This window comes from Homalodisca vitripennis, chromosome 4 (genome assembly GCF_021130785.1).
Source record: "Homalodisca vitripennis isolate AUS2020 chromosome 4, UT_GWSS_2.1, whole genome shotgun sequence".
NCBI classification, from domain to species: Eukaryota; Metazoa; Arthropoda; class Insecta; order Hemiptera; family Cicadellidae; genus Homalodisca; species Homalodisca vitripennis.
In genome coordinates this window covers 44,750,411-44,769,957 of record NC_060210.1, presented here as the reverse complement: position 1 = coordinate 44,769,957, position 19,547 = coordinate 44,750,411, and the positions used below count along the sequence as shown (strand labels likewise).

Here is a 19,547-nt window from a genome sequence, read left to right as displayed (position 1 = left end):
ATTATTAATGATATAATATTTTAAGTACATCAGAATAATTTAGATCATTCCAAAACATTCATGAATCGCAATAATATTATTAAACAACATTAATGCGATTTTGATGTATGAATTATATATATATAACTTAAATATTTAAATCTGTTAGTGGGTATATTTTGTAGTGCCCTATAAATTACCAAACTGATCCTGAGAGATTTTTAACATTAACAAGAAGTGTCAACTAAACTTCACTGATACTAGAATATAATACTAGAAATTTTAACCCTCAAACTGGCAATCAACATAATGTTGATCTAAATCGTTTCACCAGAGGAAATAATAGACATTATATCAATCCGACATGCACGTGTTCTGATAGTTCATACAGTACATATACCAACACTAAGAGCACTATTTATATACCATTTCAAAACAGAAAGAATTACTGATTTCAATGGTGACATTTGTTTGCTGTTTTGTAAACAGTGATGTCATAAAACTGACCAGAAAGATCGTCTTTTATAGCCATTTTGAAAATTAATGATATATCATTATGTTGGTTTATAGCTTGTTATAGCTTGTGTTAGATACTATGCTACATTTCGGTATATTTTGAAAATTTATTTAGTGTAAAAATTATATTTTTTTTTTATTTAAGAAAATAACCACATCCATAGTAACAAACTTAGGTGGTACGTTCCACTACTTTTCAAAAATAAAATATAAGAAAATTGGTTATTAAGTTATTTACGGTGTTGTTCATATAATTCTCTAGATTTTTATATGTTTTGGAAATATTTAGTGTTAAAACTATATTTTGTTTTTGTTAATTGTTGTGAATAATCATAACCATGGCAACAAATTTAGCCTTTTGTGTACTATTTGTGGTTTTACAATATATTATTGTGTGTGTGTGTGTGTGTGTCACTAAACTCTTCTTAAACGGCTGGACCAATTTTAATTACATTTGTTGTGTGTCTTCAGGTGGTTCAAGAATGGTTTATATTTACAATTCGGAACGATTTAAATTGTTTATTTAGTCAATATTTTATTTCTAAACTGTTGTTGATTTTGGAGTGTTTTATATTGGATCCGACAGACTGCACTACAACACATGAAACGAAGTGAACTGAAACTTAACAGCTGTTAACACTTTCAGCAGAAGTTCATTAACCCTTTCGATCCCAGCCATTTTTTTAAAAATATCTACCAAAAAATCCCACTATTCACTGTAAGGGATCTACTAAAAATCCCAGCACTATTTTGCCCGTTTTGCAGAACTTTGCAAAAAAATTATTTTTAAACTTATTTTTCAACCGATTATAATGATTTCTTTTTCTTTTTATTCAGCATGAAATATACTACATTATAGTGAGTGTAAAAAAACATGCATTCATGCAATAAATTATACATTATAGAACAAATTAGCTTACCTGAAAAAAAATTCCGAGAAACTTTGGGACTTTGTTGTCAAAAGAGGTACACACACAAATTTTTTAGCACGTATATTGTCATTGCACATTAATAGTACACATAAACATAAACATACACAACAAATTTTGTCAATTTATTCCAACAAATAAAAAAAAATACAGGTTTTTTTTATTATTATCACGTTTTTCAGAAATTGTACTTTTTTCTCAGTATTACAAGAAAAGGCTTAACTAAATGTATAGGCCTAACATTAAATAAAAAATGGACTGAGATAAAATAAATTCAATGTAAAGAATTGATTTACAGATATATAGTTATTGGAGAAACATTCTAAATATATTACAAAAAAACAAAAAAACATTACTTATTTAGCATTTGTGGCGCGGATAGCATTTTGGATGCAAGCCTTTCTTGCAATTTCGACAAATAAAAGTGGATTTCCTTCTTTTCCCCCCCTTACTAGTGCTTGCTGCACTACACTCACAGCAGTTCTTTTCTTTTCTATTTGGTAATTTTATAAAAAATTCATTAACAGGTTGAGGAGCATCACCAGCACCACATTCTCTGTCCGAGTTGCTTTCATTCCAGGTCTACTCTCCTTCACATCAAACCACTCACTGCCTCAGCTGATTAATTAGAGACACAGTAAAATGTAATCTAGACATAGGGTTGGTTGTATTCTCTTTATACAGGATGTATGCATTCAAACCACCATACGCCCAATTATATTAAAATTTTTTCCAAAATTTTAAAGTTTTTCTGTCAACTGAGGTACTGGTGGAGCATCTGATCATTGCTGTCAACCCCTCCCATATAGTCATTATAGGCCCTTATAATTGTTGGTTTATTTGTAATGTAAACCTTGTTTCCCCTTTTTTTAGATCTTTGTCCATTAGATGCCTTTGAATTGGGTGACAGCAAGAGCACAGGTTTCTTGTTGCTTTTTCTTTGCCTGTAGCCTAACATCAGCATGTAGTTCTTTCTTTAGTACTTTCTCTCACCCACATTGTACTTACTCAATATGTTGGGAGGGATGCCCTTTCTATTTCTACGAAGGGTTCCTGTTAAAAATGTCAATTTTGAATACAAATCTTTAGCCAAATTCAAGGAAGTAAAAAAGTTGTCCACAAATAAATGGTAGCCTTTGTTCAAATAACCTGGTTCTAAAAGTTTCATGACCACTGTGTAGCCTAGACCTGTTGTTCTGTTCCTTTGCCCTTCAGGACCTTTGGCACCTTGATATACAAAGAAGTTCAGGCAATAATGACTCAGAGCATCGCATAACACCCAGAGCTTAACGCCAAACCTATGGTGTTTCTTTGGCATGTATTGCATTAAAGGATTGTGGCATTTTGTTGCGATTATGCTTTCGTCAATAGACAGGTTTTTCCCCTGGAGTGTAGTAAAATTTAGAAATGTTGGTTCATGTGGTCAATGAGTGGTTGGACTCGGGCACATGGGTCGTAACCCGGTTCCTTGGGTTTGGGCAAGTTTGTTGTATCTACCAAATGAAAGAAAGATAATATTTCCTGGAATCGGTTTTCTGGTAAACATTCTACTATACCATGAGCAGTTGCTGAGCTTCACATTTCCACCAATAGCTAGGAATTGATGGCTTCTTATTTAGTCCCATGTTTAGAAGTACGGTTACGAAGGCTTTCATTTCTGCAAACTGTAACACGCTGCCATATACGATTGGCTTTCATCTGGTCCTTTTAGTAGGTTTTTTTAGAGCCGATATAGTCTTCTCAGCATACATGTTTGTGTACTTGACAAGTCTTTCCCACAAACTTATAGTAAAGAAAAGCCTAAAGTAAGCTACAGCAGGGAGAGTTGCAAGGTGGACAATGTTTTACACCTGGCGATTCCTGAAATGAAAACCTATGTGGATATTCCAAATCATTGTCTTCATTGACATCAACCAGTCTTCCTCATCATCCCCAATATCAGTATCACACTTCCACTATTAGGTACAGGTGGTCTAGGTACAGGAGGCCTAGGTACATGTCTAACCCCAGATGGCCTGTTTGTTGGATTGGTTACAGATGAGTTTTCATTATCATCTGTATCACTAGATGACAAAAGCTGTCCTACATTAGCCCTACTTGTGGATGGTGTATTTACATCAAGTACGGTTCATAAGTAGGGTCGTCATCTGTGTCATCAATATATGAACTGCTCTCACTACCTGAATCAGCTTCTGATGAATCCTCACCAAAAACTGTCCTCTTCTACAATACGCCGAACTGGCGTGCGACCTTGCACGCTTCATTTTACAAAAACATAATGCAAAAATAACCAACTACTATTATGCAATAAGTCCGAACAACAACGCCAAACTCACTCCACAACAAACTGCGACAATAAACTGCGTAGTCATTCACAGCTGGCCGGCACAGAGAAATGAGTTGCAAACGCCACGTTGATTATACGTCGTATAGTGCTAGTAATGTACTGTATAAAGTTCAGTTCACAACTTTATTGGAAAGATTGATTCTTTATGATCATTTTGATATATCGTAAGTGAAAGTTTAGTTACGTTTTGTATTTTATAACAAATATTCTGTAAACGTCCGTATAAGCGGACGCTGGGATTTTATGCAGATACCGCGGACGTCCGTATAATCGGACGCTGGGACTTTATGCAGATACTTTTGACGTCCGTATATACGGACGTTGGGATCAAAAGGGTTTAAAGAGGCAGAAAAATGTATTTACATTAAAATTTTAGGAAATATATTATTATTGAAACGCTTGATCAGTAGTGTAATGCAGATCACAAAGATGAAGTTATTATCTAATTTTAAATTTTGATTGCGCAAATGATCAATAAACCATCTAATGCCATCAAAATGCTATTTATAAGCTGTTATAAAAACTAACTTATTGTACAAAGCTGTGAATGTTTGTACATAAGGTAATCGAATCTGGTTAGATCCTGTGACATTATGAATGGCATTTGCATAGTTGAAGAAAAGCAAATGGGGATAACACACTTTTGTCCTTATACTAGAAGCATATACCCTTATACATATTTATTAATCAGTGAAAATATCAAAATCACTTAAGCACCAAAAATTAATCTAAGTTGAATTTCGAAACCAACATATGAAACCATTTTTTTTGTTAGTGCAACAGCATAATTCAATTGTGGAACTGTAAATAGATTAGACCAGGAGTGAATTTAAATGACCGGAATAGACTCATATTGACTACAGCAACTTTTTAGTTGTACGATACACTTTCGTCATTGAAACAAAGAGGCAAACTGTTATTGTTATTGAAATCGTCGAAGAACTTCAATAAATTATTATGGTATGTTGGGGGGAAATACGAATATTATAAAAACTATTTCACTTTATGATTTCAGGATCTCAAAACACTGTTCTTTAAACTTAAATCTAAATATATGAAAAACATTAGGTAAGTAACAAAACTAATGTATTTTCTCTGTTACCTTTTATCCAATTTTAATACAAAAGTACCTAACTCATAGTTTGTGTCTACTTCTTATGTACAAACTACATAATTCTCTACAACGTTAGGTAAATATAAAAACTGAACAAGACTACCTTGTGCCTAGGTAATGATCCTATGCAATACGGTTTGTGCTTCTTTAGATCACTCTCAGCTTCTACAAAAAATGTCCTCATATAATGATCTGTTGGTTGGGTGTCAAACCCTTTCAAACGATATGTCCAGATCCCATTTGAAGGTGTGTCCTCCAAGTATGCTGCAAGAGGACACATTTTTACTTTTATTTTTACACAGTACACATCTTCATATCTTATTTATTATTCTTAGAACTATACATTCAATATTTTTTCTGATGAAATAATATTATTCTGTATAAACAAAACCGTATCAACTACTTTTTTTAATCAACATGATCTCACTGGTATCTATATAGGATTCCCCTAGTATTGTTTATTAACTGTCTTTGTGCATCATAGTCACAAAACTCTACAGGCAGATGTTAAAATGAGTAACTCATCAATGTGATTATTATTTCAATTTTTTAATTTAATTCAAAAAATATTTTTTTACACTTTCTTATAAGCCTTCATTCAAAATATATTCAGCTCTGTATGTACGTTTTGTCTTGGGTTGTGTTGAAACAATTTTACTCCTATTGGGAGACCAAGTCTAGTATATACAAACATTTTAAATTGCTGTGTCATATTATAATATTCTCTCACTTTTCCTAACTGATTATAGGCCTGGATGGCATGTACCTAATCAATAATACAGGGTTTGTTTATAAAATAATAATGTATCTGCTTAAAAAATTATTGATCCTATGATAGTATTTTTCAACATAGCTCCTTGAATTTTTATACAATGCTGCAAATGAGATTCCCAGCATGTGAAGGCTCTCTGAAAGTAAACTGCTTAAACTCTATCAGAGACTATGACAGCCCATGGGTGCAGAAGTGGCAGGGTCTTCATACCCCAACACATGTGCCAAACCAGAGCGTCCATGAAGCACATTCACAGCCATCTTATCTCTTCTTAAGTGCTGTATTTTTGTGTGCGCGCACCTGGGAACTGTCTGAGCCAATTCTTGACATCTTTGATTATTCCGATAAGGCTGAGCTGATCTGGCGGGCTTCTTTCTGACTATCCTTACCACACTCATTTTTCATTACGTACTACCCTCACCTATCGGGAAAAATTCCCAAAAATCTGGCTCCAACTATACTCTACTATACTAAACCTAAGCCAAGGCTCTTTCTTTATCCAAGCCAAGGTGGAACAGCATATGCCGAAGGCTGCGTGATCAGGGGTGTGCTTGGTCATTAATATGCGAACTCTGGATACCTGATGACCTCCAGTTTAAACATAGCCTCCCCCCGGTAGAGCAGGACAATGCTTGGGGGTGACCTTTAGATCTCCGCTATTCGTGGGAACACTATGAGTAAAGAAAAACAAACCAGAGAGCTCTAGCAGCACTCAAAAAGTGGAAAAGAAGCATAAGTATGCGCCTTATACAGATTAACCTTCACCATGCTAAGGGCGTAACCGACATCTTAGGTAGGAGGTATATCTCAACACGCCTGGATATCACGTTAATCCAGGAACCTTGGATCAACAGAGGTTGCATCAGAGGATTGACGACTCAAGTTGGTAATTTCATATATGATCGATCAATTGAAAATCCCACAAAATATATCCTAATTTAAAAAAATATAACATCCTTTCCTATTACAGATCTGATAATAAGAGATCTCGTGACGGCTAATGTGAAAGTGGCATCACAGCAAGGGAGGAAAGAGGTTACCATAGCCTCAGCCTACTTTCCCAACCCATCAACAAGCTGCCCACCAAAAGAAATAGAAAGACTATTGCAGAGCTGCAGAGATAGAGGTTCAGCCCTCATTCTCGTCTGTGACAGCAATGCTCACCATACCTACTGGGGAAACACAAACATAAACGCAAGAGGAGAAGAACTTCTACAGTTTATGTTCTGTAATGATTTAGTTTTGGAAAGCAGAGGGTCCACCACTTTTATTACCAGAACTAGACAAGAAGTCCTAGACGTAACTCTATATACAGGAGTCAAAAACATAAACATTGTAAGGTGGCACGTCTCAGAGGAGGCCTCACTATCAGACTACTGTCCTATTATGTAGTTTCTAGTATAATAATTGACATAGAGGAGATAGGGGAAAAACGTGACCCACAGGGTTCCTAAATCTACCAACTAGAGGGGATACCGAGTGGCTCTAGCCGAAGAGTTGGAAGAAATAGAACCCTTTAGTAGCACAATTAGTAGAACATGTTATAACAAAAGCCTACAAGAAAAACTGCCCTCGCAGACAAAGCAGGCTGAAGAAAGATGTGCCGTGGTGGTCTGGGAGGTTAGAAACACTTAAGAAATAAAACTAAAAAATTACTGAAATGGGCAAAAAGGACAGACGATTGGTTCCCTTATCAACACGCCCAAAACGAATATAAGAGAGAACTTAGGAAGAACAAAAGAACCAGGAGAAACTTTTGCAAACATTAACAACCTACCAGAGGCTGCCAGGCTTAAAAAAAACTCTCCAAACTGATCACACTAACCCAATGGAAACCTTAGTAAAGGCCAACGGTGATCTTAAAGTGAACAGGAAGGAGACCTTAGAATCTGGAGACGCATTTTCCGGGGGTCACCTGACTCGAAATGAGGATATTTATTCTCTAGTCGAGGGGAGATCCAGCCGAGAGATTGCAAAACCCAGACATCAGTCTAACAGACTATTCACACTTGAAAGAATTAAATGGGCAATAAGATCATTCAAGCCATTTAAATCTCCTGGGGCAGATGGAGTTTTCCAGCCCTTCTTCAAGAGGGGCTGGACATCTTATTAAATACTCTCATCATTCTGTTTAGAAGCAGTTACGCCTTAGGATATATAAAAAAAAACTGGAGGACAGCACTGGTGGTGTTCGTGTGGAAACAACTCGTACAGACCCATCAGCTTAACCTCCTTCATGATGAAAATTATGGAAAAAATAATAAACAAATACAGGGTGGGGCAGGGAAACATCCCTACTTTCGAGGTGGCATTGTGAGTAGTGGGGACATGTTGGAGGAGTGGGGGTAGGTTCGAATGACGCTGTGGCCATGGAATTTTCCGATAGTAGCGCTGTCAGTTGTAGACATGGCTTGGTCGAATGAGCAACGCGCTTTTGCTCTTGAGACGTATTTTTCTCAGAATAAGTCTATTGTTGCAGTGCAGCGTGCGCTGCGAACTCGTTATCGGATTCCCCCTCGCAACCCTGTTCCTGACCGCAAATCCATTTTGTTGTGGGTGGAAAACTTCCGTGCATGTGGTAGTGTAGTGAAAAAGAGAGTTGGGGCTCGGAGAACTGTCTGAACTCCAGAAAACATTGACCGTGTCAGAAGATCGATCTTGCAGTCTCCTAAGCGTTCTGCCTGCAAGCATGCATCCGCCCTTGCATTGTCTAATCGCACTGTGCGTCGTATTCTCCACGAAGAACTCCACTTCCATCCATACAAGATGGTCATCGTTCAAGAACTCACACAACGGGACTGGCAACAACGAGTACAGGCATGTGAAACTTTAATTGCTGACTTGCCTCATGATGCACGAGTTTTGTATAGTGACGAAGCGCATTTCCACATTTCTGGAGTTGTTAATAAGCAGAATATGCGTTATTGGAGTGGTGCAAACCCTAGGGTAGTTCATGAGAGGCCTCTACACAGTGTAAAAGTGACTGTTTGGTGTGCAATCAGCAGTGAAGGCATAATTGGGCCTTATTTCTTCAAGGAGGACAATCGTTGTGTTACCATCAATTCCGAGCGGTATGTAAACATGCTCCAACAATTTCTTGCACCACAATTGCAACAGAATAATTTTGGAGTAGTGTGGTTTCAGCAGGATGGTGCCACAGCCCATACTGCTAGACATTCGATGGCTGTTTTGAGGGAAATGTTCCCCGGGCGATTAATCTCCCGGTATGGTGACATTCCATGGCCTGCGCGCTCGCCGGATTTAACTCCGTGTGATTACTTTTTATGGGGATACCTCAAGAGTGAAGTGTTTAAATATCGACCCAGAACCCTACAAGACTTGAAGGATGCAATTCGCGTTGAAGTTGCCCGCATTCCACAACAAATGCTTCGCAGAGTTATGCAGAACTTCAGAACCAGACTAGATCAGTGTGTTGACAATGAGGGACATCACTTGAATGATGTATTGTTTAAAACAAAGTAAGAATTAACTTCCATCTGTACCCTTTTGATGCCACAATAAAGTTTTGTTCTAACACTTTTCGTTTTTTTTTTTTTATTTACTTTCAAAGTTAGGAATACTTCCCTGCCCCACCCTGTACAAAAGGGACGTAATATTACCAGACCACCCACTTAGTCTCACTCAACACGCTTATATAGAAGGTAAATCAACTATCACTGCTCTCCACCGTTTAGTGGAAGCGATTGGAGAACACCTTCGACGAAAAGGACATTCCTTCAGCGTCTTTATGGACATTGAAGGAGCTTTCGAGTAGCATATCAATCCATGGAGACTGCTATGGAACGTTTAGGAGTTCCCACAGATGTAGTCAAATGGATCTACACTTGTCTGCTTTGCCCTACTAAATAGCAGACAAGTAAAAGCAAAGTACGGGGACGAATCTGCTGCATTCACGGCCCAGAAAGGCTGCCCCCAGGGGGGAGTTCTGTCTCCTCTCCTGTGGGCGATGGTGGTAGATGATCTTCTTAGCAAAGCAGAGAAGAGGGGATCAAGGCTACTATGTTATGTAGACGACCTAGTGCTTATGGTCAAAGGAAAAAACAAAGGTACGCTGGAACCCTAATTCAAAAAGAACTAAACCTCATAAGCAACTGGTGTCATGGGGAAGGTCTACGGATCAACCCATCTAAAACAAATATGATTACCTTTACCAGAAAAAGAAAGTTCCAGCTTACACAACCTGTCCTGGAGGGAATCAGTATAAACCAATCAAAAGAAGTGAAATACCTGGGTTTAATCCTGGATGAGAAGCTCACTTAGAACTCACATATTGAAAACAGAATATCCAAAGCGACAATGGCCCTTGGGGCCTTTAAGAAACTATTTGGATTTAAGTGGGGATTGAAACCCAAAATTATATATTGGATCTACGAAACCATAATAAAACCAATAGTCACATATGCTGCCTTAGTGTGGTGGCCAAAAGTAGAACAAAAACAACTGCTAAAAGGCTACTGAGTCTTCAAAGGATAGCTTGCTTAAGCATCACGGGAGGGAGTGATGAGATCCTGCCCAACACTAGCAATTGAAGCAGTCCTGGGATACACTCCTCTAGGGCAGGAGGTGATGAGAACAGCGGCTCTAAGTGCAATGAAGCTTCTAGGAACTAAAGGTAATAAATACTACCTCCTTAGAAGGCCACATGAAGATGATGCAGGTATTTCCTGAGGCTGAAATGCTAACCAATGTGTCAGATGCAATGGTTAAGAAATACCCCTTTGATAACCCATATACAGTCTCTATCGAAAGTAGGGAGAAATGGATTAAAAAGGAGGCCTACCCTACAAAAGGAGTCCTGAAGTTCTACACAGATGATTCACGTCTTGATTCTAGGGTAGGATACGGAATATACGGACCAGGAGTTGACATGACTGTTCCCCTGGGAAGACATGCCACGGTTTTTCAGGCGGAGGTCATCGTAATAGACTCATGTTCCAGAAGGCTCATACAACGAGGACAAAAGGATTAAAAACTTAATACTTTCTGATAGTCAGGCTGCACTAAAGGCACTCAATGACTGTTCGTTTGACTCGAAAGCAGTCTGGGAATGTAAGAATGCTCTAGCTGACTTGGCAACGAGTAACAGAGTAACACTCGGTTGGGTGCCGGGTCATGTAGGCATTCATGGAAATGAAAAAGCAGACATCCTCGCCAAAAAGGGAGCGGAGTCCATATTGGTGGAGCCTGAGCAAGGTTGCGGGATAGCCTTCTCCAACATTAAAGCTCTGGTCAAAGATTGGGAAAAGAGGATAAGAAACATTAATTGGAGTAGAGCCTCAGGATTAAGACTATCCAAAATGTTTATCTCTCCTTAAGTTAAAGGGTGGACAGCTCTCTTTGATCAGAATAAGGAGGATATAAGACTAATATTAGGAATGTTGACAGGACATAGCCCCCGAAGGAAACATCTTATGAGGGTCGACCTTAGCCAGACTGACAAATGTAGTCTCTGTGGAGAAGAGGAGGAATCAGCAGAGCATATCTGGTTAGATTGTCCTGCCATCTTAGAAACATAGAAAAAATTTCTGGGAGCATATCTCCTTAGCTCCAAGGATATCAGAGAACGGAGCCCTCAAATCTGATTGGTTTTTGCAAAAGCCTCGGACTTTGAGGACACAAAATTAAAGTAAGGGAGGCGCAAATGTCCTTTTAGGACTAAGCACGGGCAAAAACTGTTCTTTTCCCTCAGGAACGAAAAACATTACAGCCCATGGTGAGAATATCTTTGTTATCTAGGTCAGGTAGGTGTCACAATAAGCGCAGTGTAGAATGGGGCATTCTTGTGAAGCGAGCTTCCAGCTATCAGCAGTGGCTGGGGCAAGTTTATAACTATCTAAGTCAGGTAGGTGTCATAATGATAATAGTGTAGGCTGGGACATTCTTGTGAAGCGAGCTTCCAGCTATCAGAGGTGGCTGGGGCAAGTTTATAACTTATCTAGGTCAGGTAGGTGTGACAATGAGCATAGTGTAGGCTGGGACATTCTTGTGAAGCGATCTTCCAGCTATTAGCAGCGGCTGGGGCAAGTTTATAACTTATCTAGGTCAGGTAGGTGTCACAATGAGCATAGTGTAGGGTGAGACATTCTTGTGAAGCGAGCTTCCAGCTATTAGCGGTGGCTGGGGCAAGTTTATAACTTATCTAGGTCAGATAGGTGTCACAATGTGCATAGTGTAGGCTGAGACATTCTTGTGAAGCGAGTTTCCAGCTATTAGCGGTGGCTGGGGAAGTTTATAACTTATCTAGGTCAGGGAGGTGTCACAATGTGCATAGTGTAGGATGGGGCAATGGGGCATTCTTGTGAAGCGCGCTTCCAGCTATCAGCGGTGGCTGGGGCAAGTTAATAACTATCTAGGTCAGGTAGGTGTCATAATGTGCATAGTGTACGCTGGGACATTTTTGTGAAGCGAGCTTCCAGCTATCAGCGGTGGCTGGGGCAAGTTTGTAACTTATCTAGGTCAGGTAGGTGTCATAGTGTAGGCTGGGACATTCTTGTGAAGCGAGTTTCCAGCTATTAGCGGTGGCTGGGAAAAGTTCATAACTTATCTAGGTCAGGTAGGTGTCACAATGTGCATAGTGTAGGCTGGGACTTTCTTGTGAAGCGAGTTTCCAGCTATTAGCGGTGGCTGGGAAAAGTTCATAACTTATCTAGGTCAGGTAGGTGTCACAATGTGCATAGTGTAGGCTGGGAAATTCTTGTGAAGCGAGTTTCCAGCTATTAGCGGCGGCTGGGGCAAGTTTATAACTTATCTAGGTCAGGTAGGTGTCACAATGAGCATAGTGTAGGATGAGACATTCTTGTGAAGCGAGTTTCCAGCTATTAGCGGCGGCTGGGGCAAGTTTATAACTTATCTAGGTCAGGGAGGTGTCACAATGTGCATAGTGTAGGATTGGGCAATGGGGCATTCTTGTGAAGCGCGCTTCCAGCTATCAGCGGTGGCTGGGGCAAGTTAATAACTATCTAGGTCAGTTAGGTGTCATAATGAGCATAGTGTACGCTGGGACATTTTTGTGAAGCGAGTTTCCAGCTATCATCGGTGGCTGGGGCAAGTTTGTAACTTATCTAGGTCAGGTAGGTGTCATAGTGTCGGCTGAGACATTCTTGTGAAGCGAGTTTCCAGCTATTAGCGGTGGCTGGGGCAAGTTTATAACTTATCTTGGTCAGGTAGGTGTCACAATGAGCATAGTGTAGGCTGGGACTTTCTTGTGAAGCGAGTTTTTCAGCTATTAGCGGTGGCTGGGGCAAGTTTATAACTTATCTAGGTCAGGTAGGTGTCACAATGAGCATAGTGTAGGCTGGGACATTCTTGTGAAGCGAGTTTTTCAGCTATTAGCGGTGGCTGGGGCAAGTTTATAACTTATCTAGGTCAGGTAGGTGTCACAATGAGCATAGTGTAGGCTGGGACATTCTTGTGAAGCGAGTTTCCAGCTATTAGCGGTGGCTGGGACAAGTTCATAACTTATCTAGGTCAGGTAGGTGTCACAATGAGCATAGTGTAGGCTGGGAAATTCTTGTGAAGCGAGTTTCCAGCTATTAGTGGTGGCTGGGGCAAGTTCATAACTTATCTAGGTCAGGTAGGTGTCACAATGAGCATAGTGTAGGCTGGGACATTCTTGTGAAGCGAGTTTCCAGCTATTAGCGGTGGCTGGGGCAAGTTTATAACTTATCTAGGTCAGGTAGGTGTCACAATGAGCATAGTGTACGCTGGGACATTCTTGTGAAGCGAGTTTCCAGCTATTAGCGGTGGCTGGCACAAGTTCATAACTTATCTAGGTCAGGTAGGTGTTACAATGTGCATAGTGTAGGCTGGGACATTCTTGTGAAGGGAGTTTCCAGCTGGTGCCTTAGCTACCTCTTAAACAGTGGTTTCCTATTTTCAACATGCAAGTCTAAGGGCAATTTGTTGAACAGTTTAGCTCCAACCTCAGATGGCAGAGCTTTGTAATCCCGGAGCCAGTGCTGTGCAGATCTAAACGCATCTCGCTCTCTGATATTGTACTCATGAACGTCCCTGCCCCATGTCACCTCACATTTATAACATCAGTACAGACGGTCTAGTATATTTAGTAGGCTGGGAAGATTAACAAATCAAGTTCTGTGAAAGAATCTACAGGATTCGCTGATTCCTATTTTTGACATGATCTGTATTGCTTTCTTCTGAAGGACGAAACACCTCTGGAAATGGACATTAGCACACCCCCCCCCCCCCACAATGTTATGCCGTATGACATATGTGGGTACACTAAGCCATAATAGGTGTATTCCACAAAATTCTGCCAATGGAGCGAACTTCCAGCTATTAGCAGTGGCTGGAGCAAGTTTACAACTGTTATATAGGTCAGGTAGGTGTCACAATGAGCGCAGTGTAAGCTGGGGCATTCTTGTGAAGCGAGCTGCCAACTATTAACGGTGGCTGGGGTTAGTTTACAACTGTTATCTAGGTCAGGTAGATGTCATAATGAGTGCAGTGTAGGCTGGGGCATTCTTGTGAAGCGAGCTGCCAACTATTAGCGGTGGCTGGAGCAAGTTTACAACTGTTATCTAGGTCAGGTAGGTGTCACAACGAGCGTGGTATAGGCTAAGCATTTTTGTTGTGGAATTTCCAGATTTCAGCACTCTCTACTCATTTCAAATTTATGACTGTGCAGGCATACATCACTTTTTTAGAAAATGATATTGATTTACATGATGATGGTGACTTACAATGATGTTGAGATACAAATTTATATTTATCTGTGTACTTCATTGAACAAGAATATGTGAGCCACTTCATGACCTGGGCAATGGATGACCATTTCTGACCGATAACTATAGACGCAGTAAAACTTCTCATCTTCATTGTTTAGTTATGATAATGCCAATAGCCACAACGTTATTACCAGTCTACCTAAAGTTTTCGTTTTCCTCAGCTGATAGGCACCGGGGGCGTCATCAGTCTTGATACCTTCACGTGGTCTCCCTCACAAAAATACGACGAATAAGACCGGATGCCTTCACTATTCCAATTGAGACCTGGTATTTCTGTTCAGAGGTCTTTTGCTATTAATGGTGATTAACAGTGCATTCACACATACACCAACAAATTATCATCAACAGCACATCCACAATGGCGCCTGTTTGTTTAAAAATGTGTCCCTCCTTGATCAGCTTGCTACATAATACTACCATTCCCATGTAATCAGGCTCTAAGTTGAAGGCCACATCCGTAAATTTTGGAGGAGATTCCCACCATCTCATTGATCTGGATATTCTTGAGATGTTGGGATCATGTTATATTATGTACCCAAGTATTCCTGAAGTTAATGCAACTTTTTGGTTACTGACAATTTTGATTTAATTTTGCATAATTTATTTAGCTTTTGAATTATTTAAAAAAATATACAATTTATATTATTAGTATAAATTTCAAAAATGTATTAGGTATATTTTGTATACAAAATTTGCCTATTGCAATAATTGTTCTCACTGTTTTTGGAAAATTTTTATATAGCCACTGAATAATCCCCAAAGGCCAAAGCACTGCCAGATCCTATATATATACACTGTATAAAGCATGCTTGTAAAAATGATAACTAGCCCACAAAAAGCCCTATCAAAATAGCCAAATTTTCAGATAAAATTTAAATGAATATAAATTTAGAAAATTATATTAATATATCATCTCTAACTATAAAACTTCCTAATAAATAAAATATATCAAGATACTCGAGTGATAGGATAGTATTTGTTACCGCTGCGGCCAAAATAATGCACCCACCAAATAAGACCTATTTAGTTTTCTACCATTTCCTCTTTTTATGTGTATTAAAAATATTGAGACACCAACTTTTTCAACTTGAAGTGAGTAACAAGCAAATGAATAAAAAGCACACTAATTTATAACTAACTATAGTATCCTATCCAGATTATGTAAAAATTAATAAGCCACACCCAACAACACTTGTACCAGACTTAAGGTTGAAAGGTATAATTTCCCTGATTAGCAGATACTACTATGAGAAAATAGTAAACTAGAATAGAAGATAAATAGTAAACTAGAAAATTTGCTAAAATAGTAAAATTTTAATTAATCATTAAGATCAGATAGAAGATCATGTGTACCTGTTACATAGCCGCTCTTAGCAAATTGGTTCCATATAAAGGGGTAAACATTAACAAATGCTGCCTTGTCTCCCATCCTCTTGCGGGTATCTGGCAACTCAAGCTCTGTTTTCCCTATTACCACACAAACATTATTAGTCAAATACTCTATTCACAAATACCAACATTTATCACACTAATTTACCTGGCACAGGTTTGATACTTATTTAATCCTGTGTATTCACAATTTAAATACAAAGTTGAGATGCTAAAACATTTATAAGCTTTTCACTTGACTCAAATTTTGTTTTCAACACATTTCCAAAGTTTTTACAATATGAAAATGGACAGCACATAGAACGATGTTTGAGCATTCTATCCAGTTCCAATCTAGATTAGCACAAAATAATAATAATAAAAATGATATTAAATTTGTTTAATGCTCTAAAAATTAAAAAAATTTAATAAATATAAATGAAAAAAAAAATGAAAACTTCACAGTAACACATAGATTTAACAATTACATAAAAGCTCATATTGAATTTTAAATCCTGTATTTTTTTCAATTATACAATATGTATTAAATATTAGAGTGTACTTAATTAAAACACACCAAGAACATAAAATGTGGAAATGTAAAATGACTCTATACTAGGATCACTTTTTATCAGCCCTATCGAGTTTTTATTCATACTGTAGCGACTTTCTTTTTGTTTTTCCATAATTTTCTTTGACAAATATATGAACTGTGGCTGGAAAGAAATTAAGAAAATGACTATTCTCTCTTTTCTTTCTAAATAAAAAAACTTACGTAAGGACATGTATAAACTTGCACTGTACAATTCATTAACAAGGAGATTTATTTGATATCATTAACCAATTAAAATTTGAATTATGAGGAGATAAAAGATAGAGACATACATTATTTAACACATTTATTCAAATGTTCTAAGTTATTAAACATTATCACATAATATACTGTATAATATTTTTGACTATAATTCTATTACAATGATCAACAGATCAATCAGCAATACTATGTGTTGGTATTAAAAGGTCTGAAATTCCAAAAAGTAAAGGATGAAATCCCAAATTTCCCAAATGTAATTTTTCTTCAGACTAAGCACTGAATTTTCCATAATTATAATTAAATATTAATATGAGTTTGAGTTTCTCAGGGTTTCTAAAGTATCATTAATAAATACGTACCTGATAGAAGACTAGGAGAAAAATTATTTAAATAATTAGACAATGAGATGCAGAACAATAAGGGAAGACAGCAAGCAATAAAAAAGCACAGAGTAGGAAAGATTGTAATCTAGGAAATTATACCGGGTGTCCCAAAAGTCCCACCCCCCTTCTAACTTTTGAACGGAATTAAGCAAACCAATATCCTTTGGGGGGTAGTTATATAATGACAAATGATGATTTTTGCGCTACATGAGAACTAGGATGGGGATTGAAATTGCTTGCCAACTTATCACACCAGAAATGTTGGAAAACGTAAGGCATTCAAGAATCAAGACTTATTTTTGCCAAGAAGTAAATGGGGGCCACTTTGAGCATTTACTTGGAGCTTAACAAAGGTTGAGGTAAGATTTCAACGGTAAGTTATTTTAAGTTTAATTTAACATTACTTAGTATTAAGAATAAGTCTGAACAGATGAGTTAAGAAAAATATTGTTTTTTAGCGTAACTTTTCAATAAAACTTTGACAAGCCGTTGTTACGTACTGGATTGAGATAGAAACCTCTAGTCTGTGGCATGGGGGGGGGGGGGTGGGGGGGGGGGGGGGTGGGGGGGGGGGGGGGTGGGGGGGGGGGGGGGTGGGGGGGGGGGGGGGTGGGGGGGGGGGGGGGTGGGGGATGCCAGAGAACTCAAAAACCCCAAACCTTATACTTAAGCCCCTAGATACAAGACAAGAGAATCTTAATTTCATTCAAGACACTTAAACCAAAAACAGTCATCTGGAACACGACAACATTTATGGGTGAAACATTACACATTTGAAAGGAAGAACTGGCAGAACCCCTTGTACATATTACTAACTAGTCCATTTTTGTTCTGGGTATCTTTCTCAAAACCATCACTGAAAACTGGCTATCAGGTACTTAACCCAAAGTTTAAGCAGAGCTGTGCCAATCAACCATGTCGGGCCCTTTATCACTAATACCTACCATTCTACGGACCACCCTTCTTCTGGCCTAAACATGGACCACCCATGGTAAGACTCTATGTTGCAAAAAACTTAGCATAGGATTATATGTGAATCCGGAGATTGAAGAGTATAAGTGACACAGCAATAGCACACTCTGCCTACTTATGCTCTCTACGAATCTCACCTTAGATATGGAGTAGTAGTGTGGGAGAGGTACTACTGTAGGAAAACCTACAGCATGTACTTATACACCAAAAGTGAGCCATCAGAATCGTAGTAGACCTACATCCGTCCTGTAGAGAAACTTTCAAAGAACTCAGAATCCTCTCAGTGGTAAATCTTTACATACAAGCTGCTGTCACTCATCTGCACACAAAATCATCTAACGCAGTAAGAACTGAAACTCATTAGCACAACCTTCAACACCAGATATGCATCAAAATATTGTCTGCCTGTGCATTATTTTATGGCAACTGAGAAAAACCTAGTTACGTGGGAGCCAAAATGTGGAATTCTTTACTTGAAGAGCTAAAAAAGCACTTGGGGAGCAGACTCCGATGCTGGCTGCAGGAACACCCCGTCTACACTAGCTGAATTCTACCAATGGACTAATGTGTCTAATATCTAATACTTCCTGAAAAAATGTATTTTGACACTGCCTCTATTATCAATGTTCATGACAATAAATAATTTTGCCTATTGTCATACAGACATCAAACTTTGTACAGTGACATAGGGCATAAAACTGAACTTTTTAATGCAATCATTAGCTCTTCACCATTTCAGGGGGATGACCTGTAAGAAGTTGGAGAAAAAATCTTAAATGTAAGCATAGTTCGATGTAAATACCATTTTAAAGATCTTAATTATTAGAACATCAAGCTGCTAATTCAGACCTTGAAAGGTTGGTCCTAAACAAAATAGCAGTGCTTGAAAGTTTAAATACTGAATTTTTGTGCAAGTTCTAGAATAGCTTAATTTTATTGTAACCATATCAGATGAAGCTTCACAAAACTTCACGCATGATTACTATACACAAACACCTACTTTAAGATGCAAACAGGGTGTATATTAACATTTATGTATTCAGTGTTCTGCTAATCTTCTATTCAACAAGGAGTCAGTAGAAAATTTGTAATGTAAGCGTAAGTTGATATACACATAATTTTAAAAGGCTAGTAAAGCAAAGAAGTATGCTAAAAAACCATACTTCAAAAGCTTTATTTGTTACAAAATGGTGGTGGTTCAAAGAATGAAAAATTACACTGTAAATTCAGCAAAAAATTTAGGAAGTTGTTTAAATTAGTTTAATTTTTACATTAACAATTTTTAGTGGTTAGTAACAATAGCAACACAAAATCACCCACATTGATTTTTATAGGGGGTGTTCAAATTTTTTTCCCTTGGCTTCTTGGCAATATCCAGCCATTGATAAAATGCTGACGATTGTTTATTAGATCAACTGGAATACGCCCTGCTTCATATATAATACAGTGTCACAGCTGTAGCAAATCTTACAGTTTGGTTAGGTAAACTTTATTTTTCAAATGGCCCCAGAAAAGTAATCAAGAGGGAATAAATTCGGAGATCTACCGTGCCTCTTCTACCGATCCATTTACCTCTGAAACACAT

At 38.2% G+C, this 19,547-nt stretch overlaps 1 protein-coding gene across 1 annotated transcript in view; it reads right to left on the bottom strand.

Moving 5' to 3' along the window:
• The window catches only part of LOC124361001, a 38,788-nt gene extending 19,241 nt beyond the window's left edge, over positions 1-19,547 (bottom strand). The window contains exons 1-3 of the mRNA XM_046815038.1: positions 19,535-19,547; positions 15,779-15,925; positions 4,989-5,149 (exon numbers count right to left, since the gene is read on the bottom strand). Of these exons, the coding sequence (XP_046670994.1) occupies positions 4,989-5,149; positions 15,779-15,925; positions 19,535-19,547 (321 nt within the window). The remainder of the gene's footprint in view (positions 1-4,988; positions 5,150-15,778; positions 15,926-19,534) is intronic.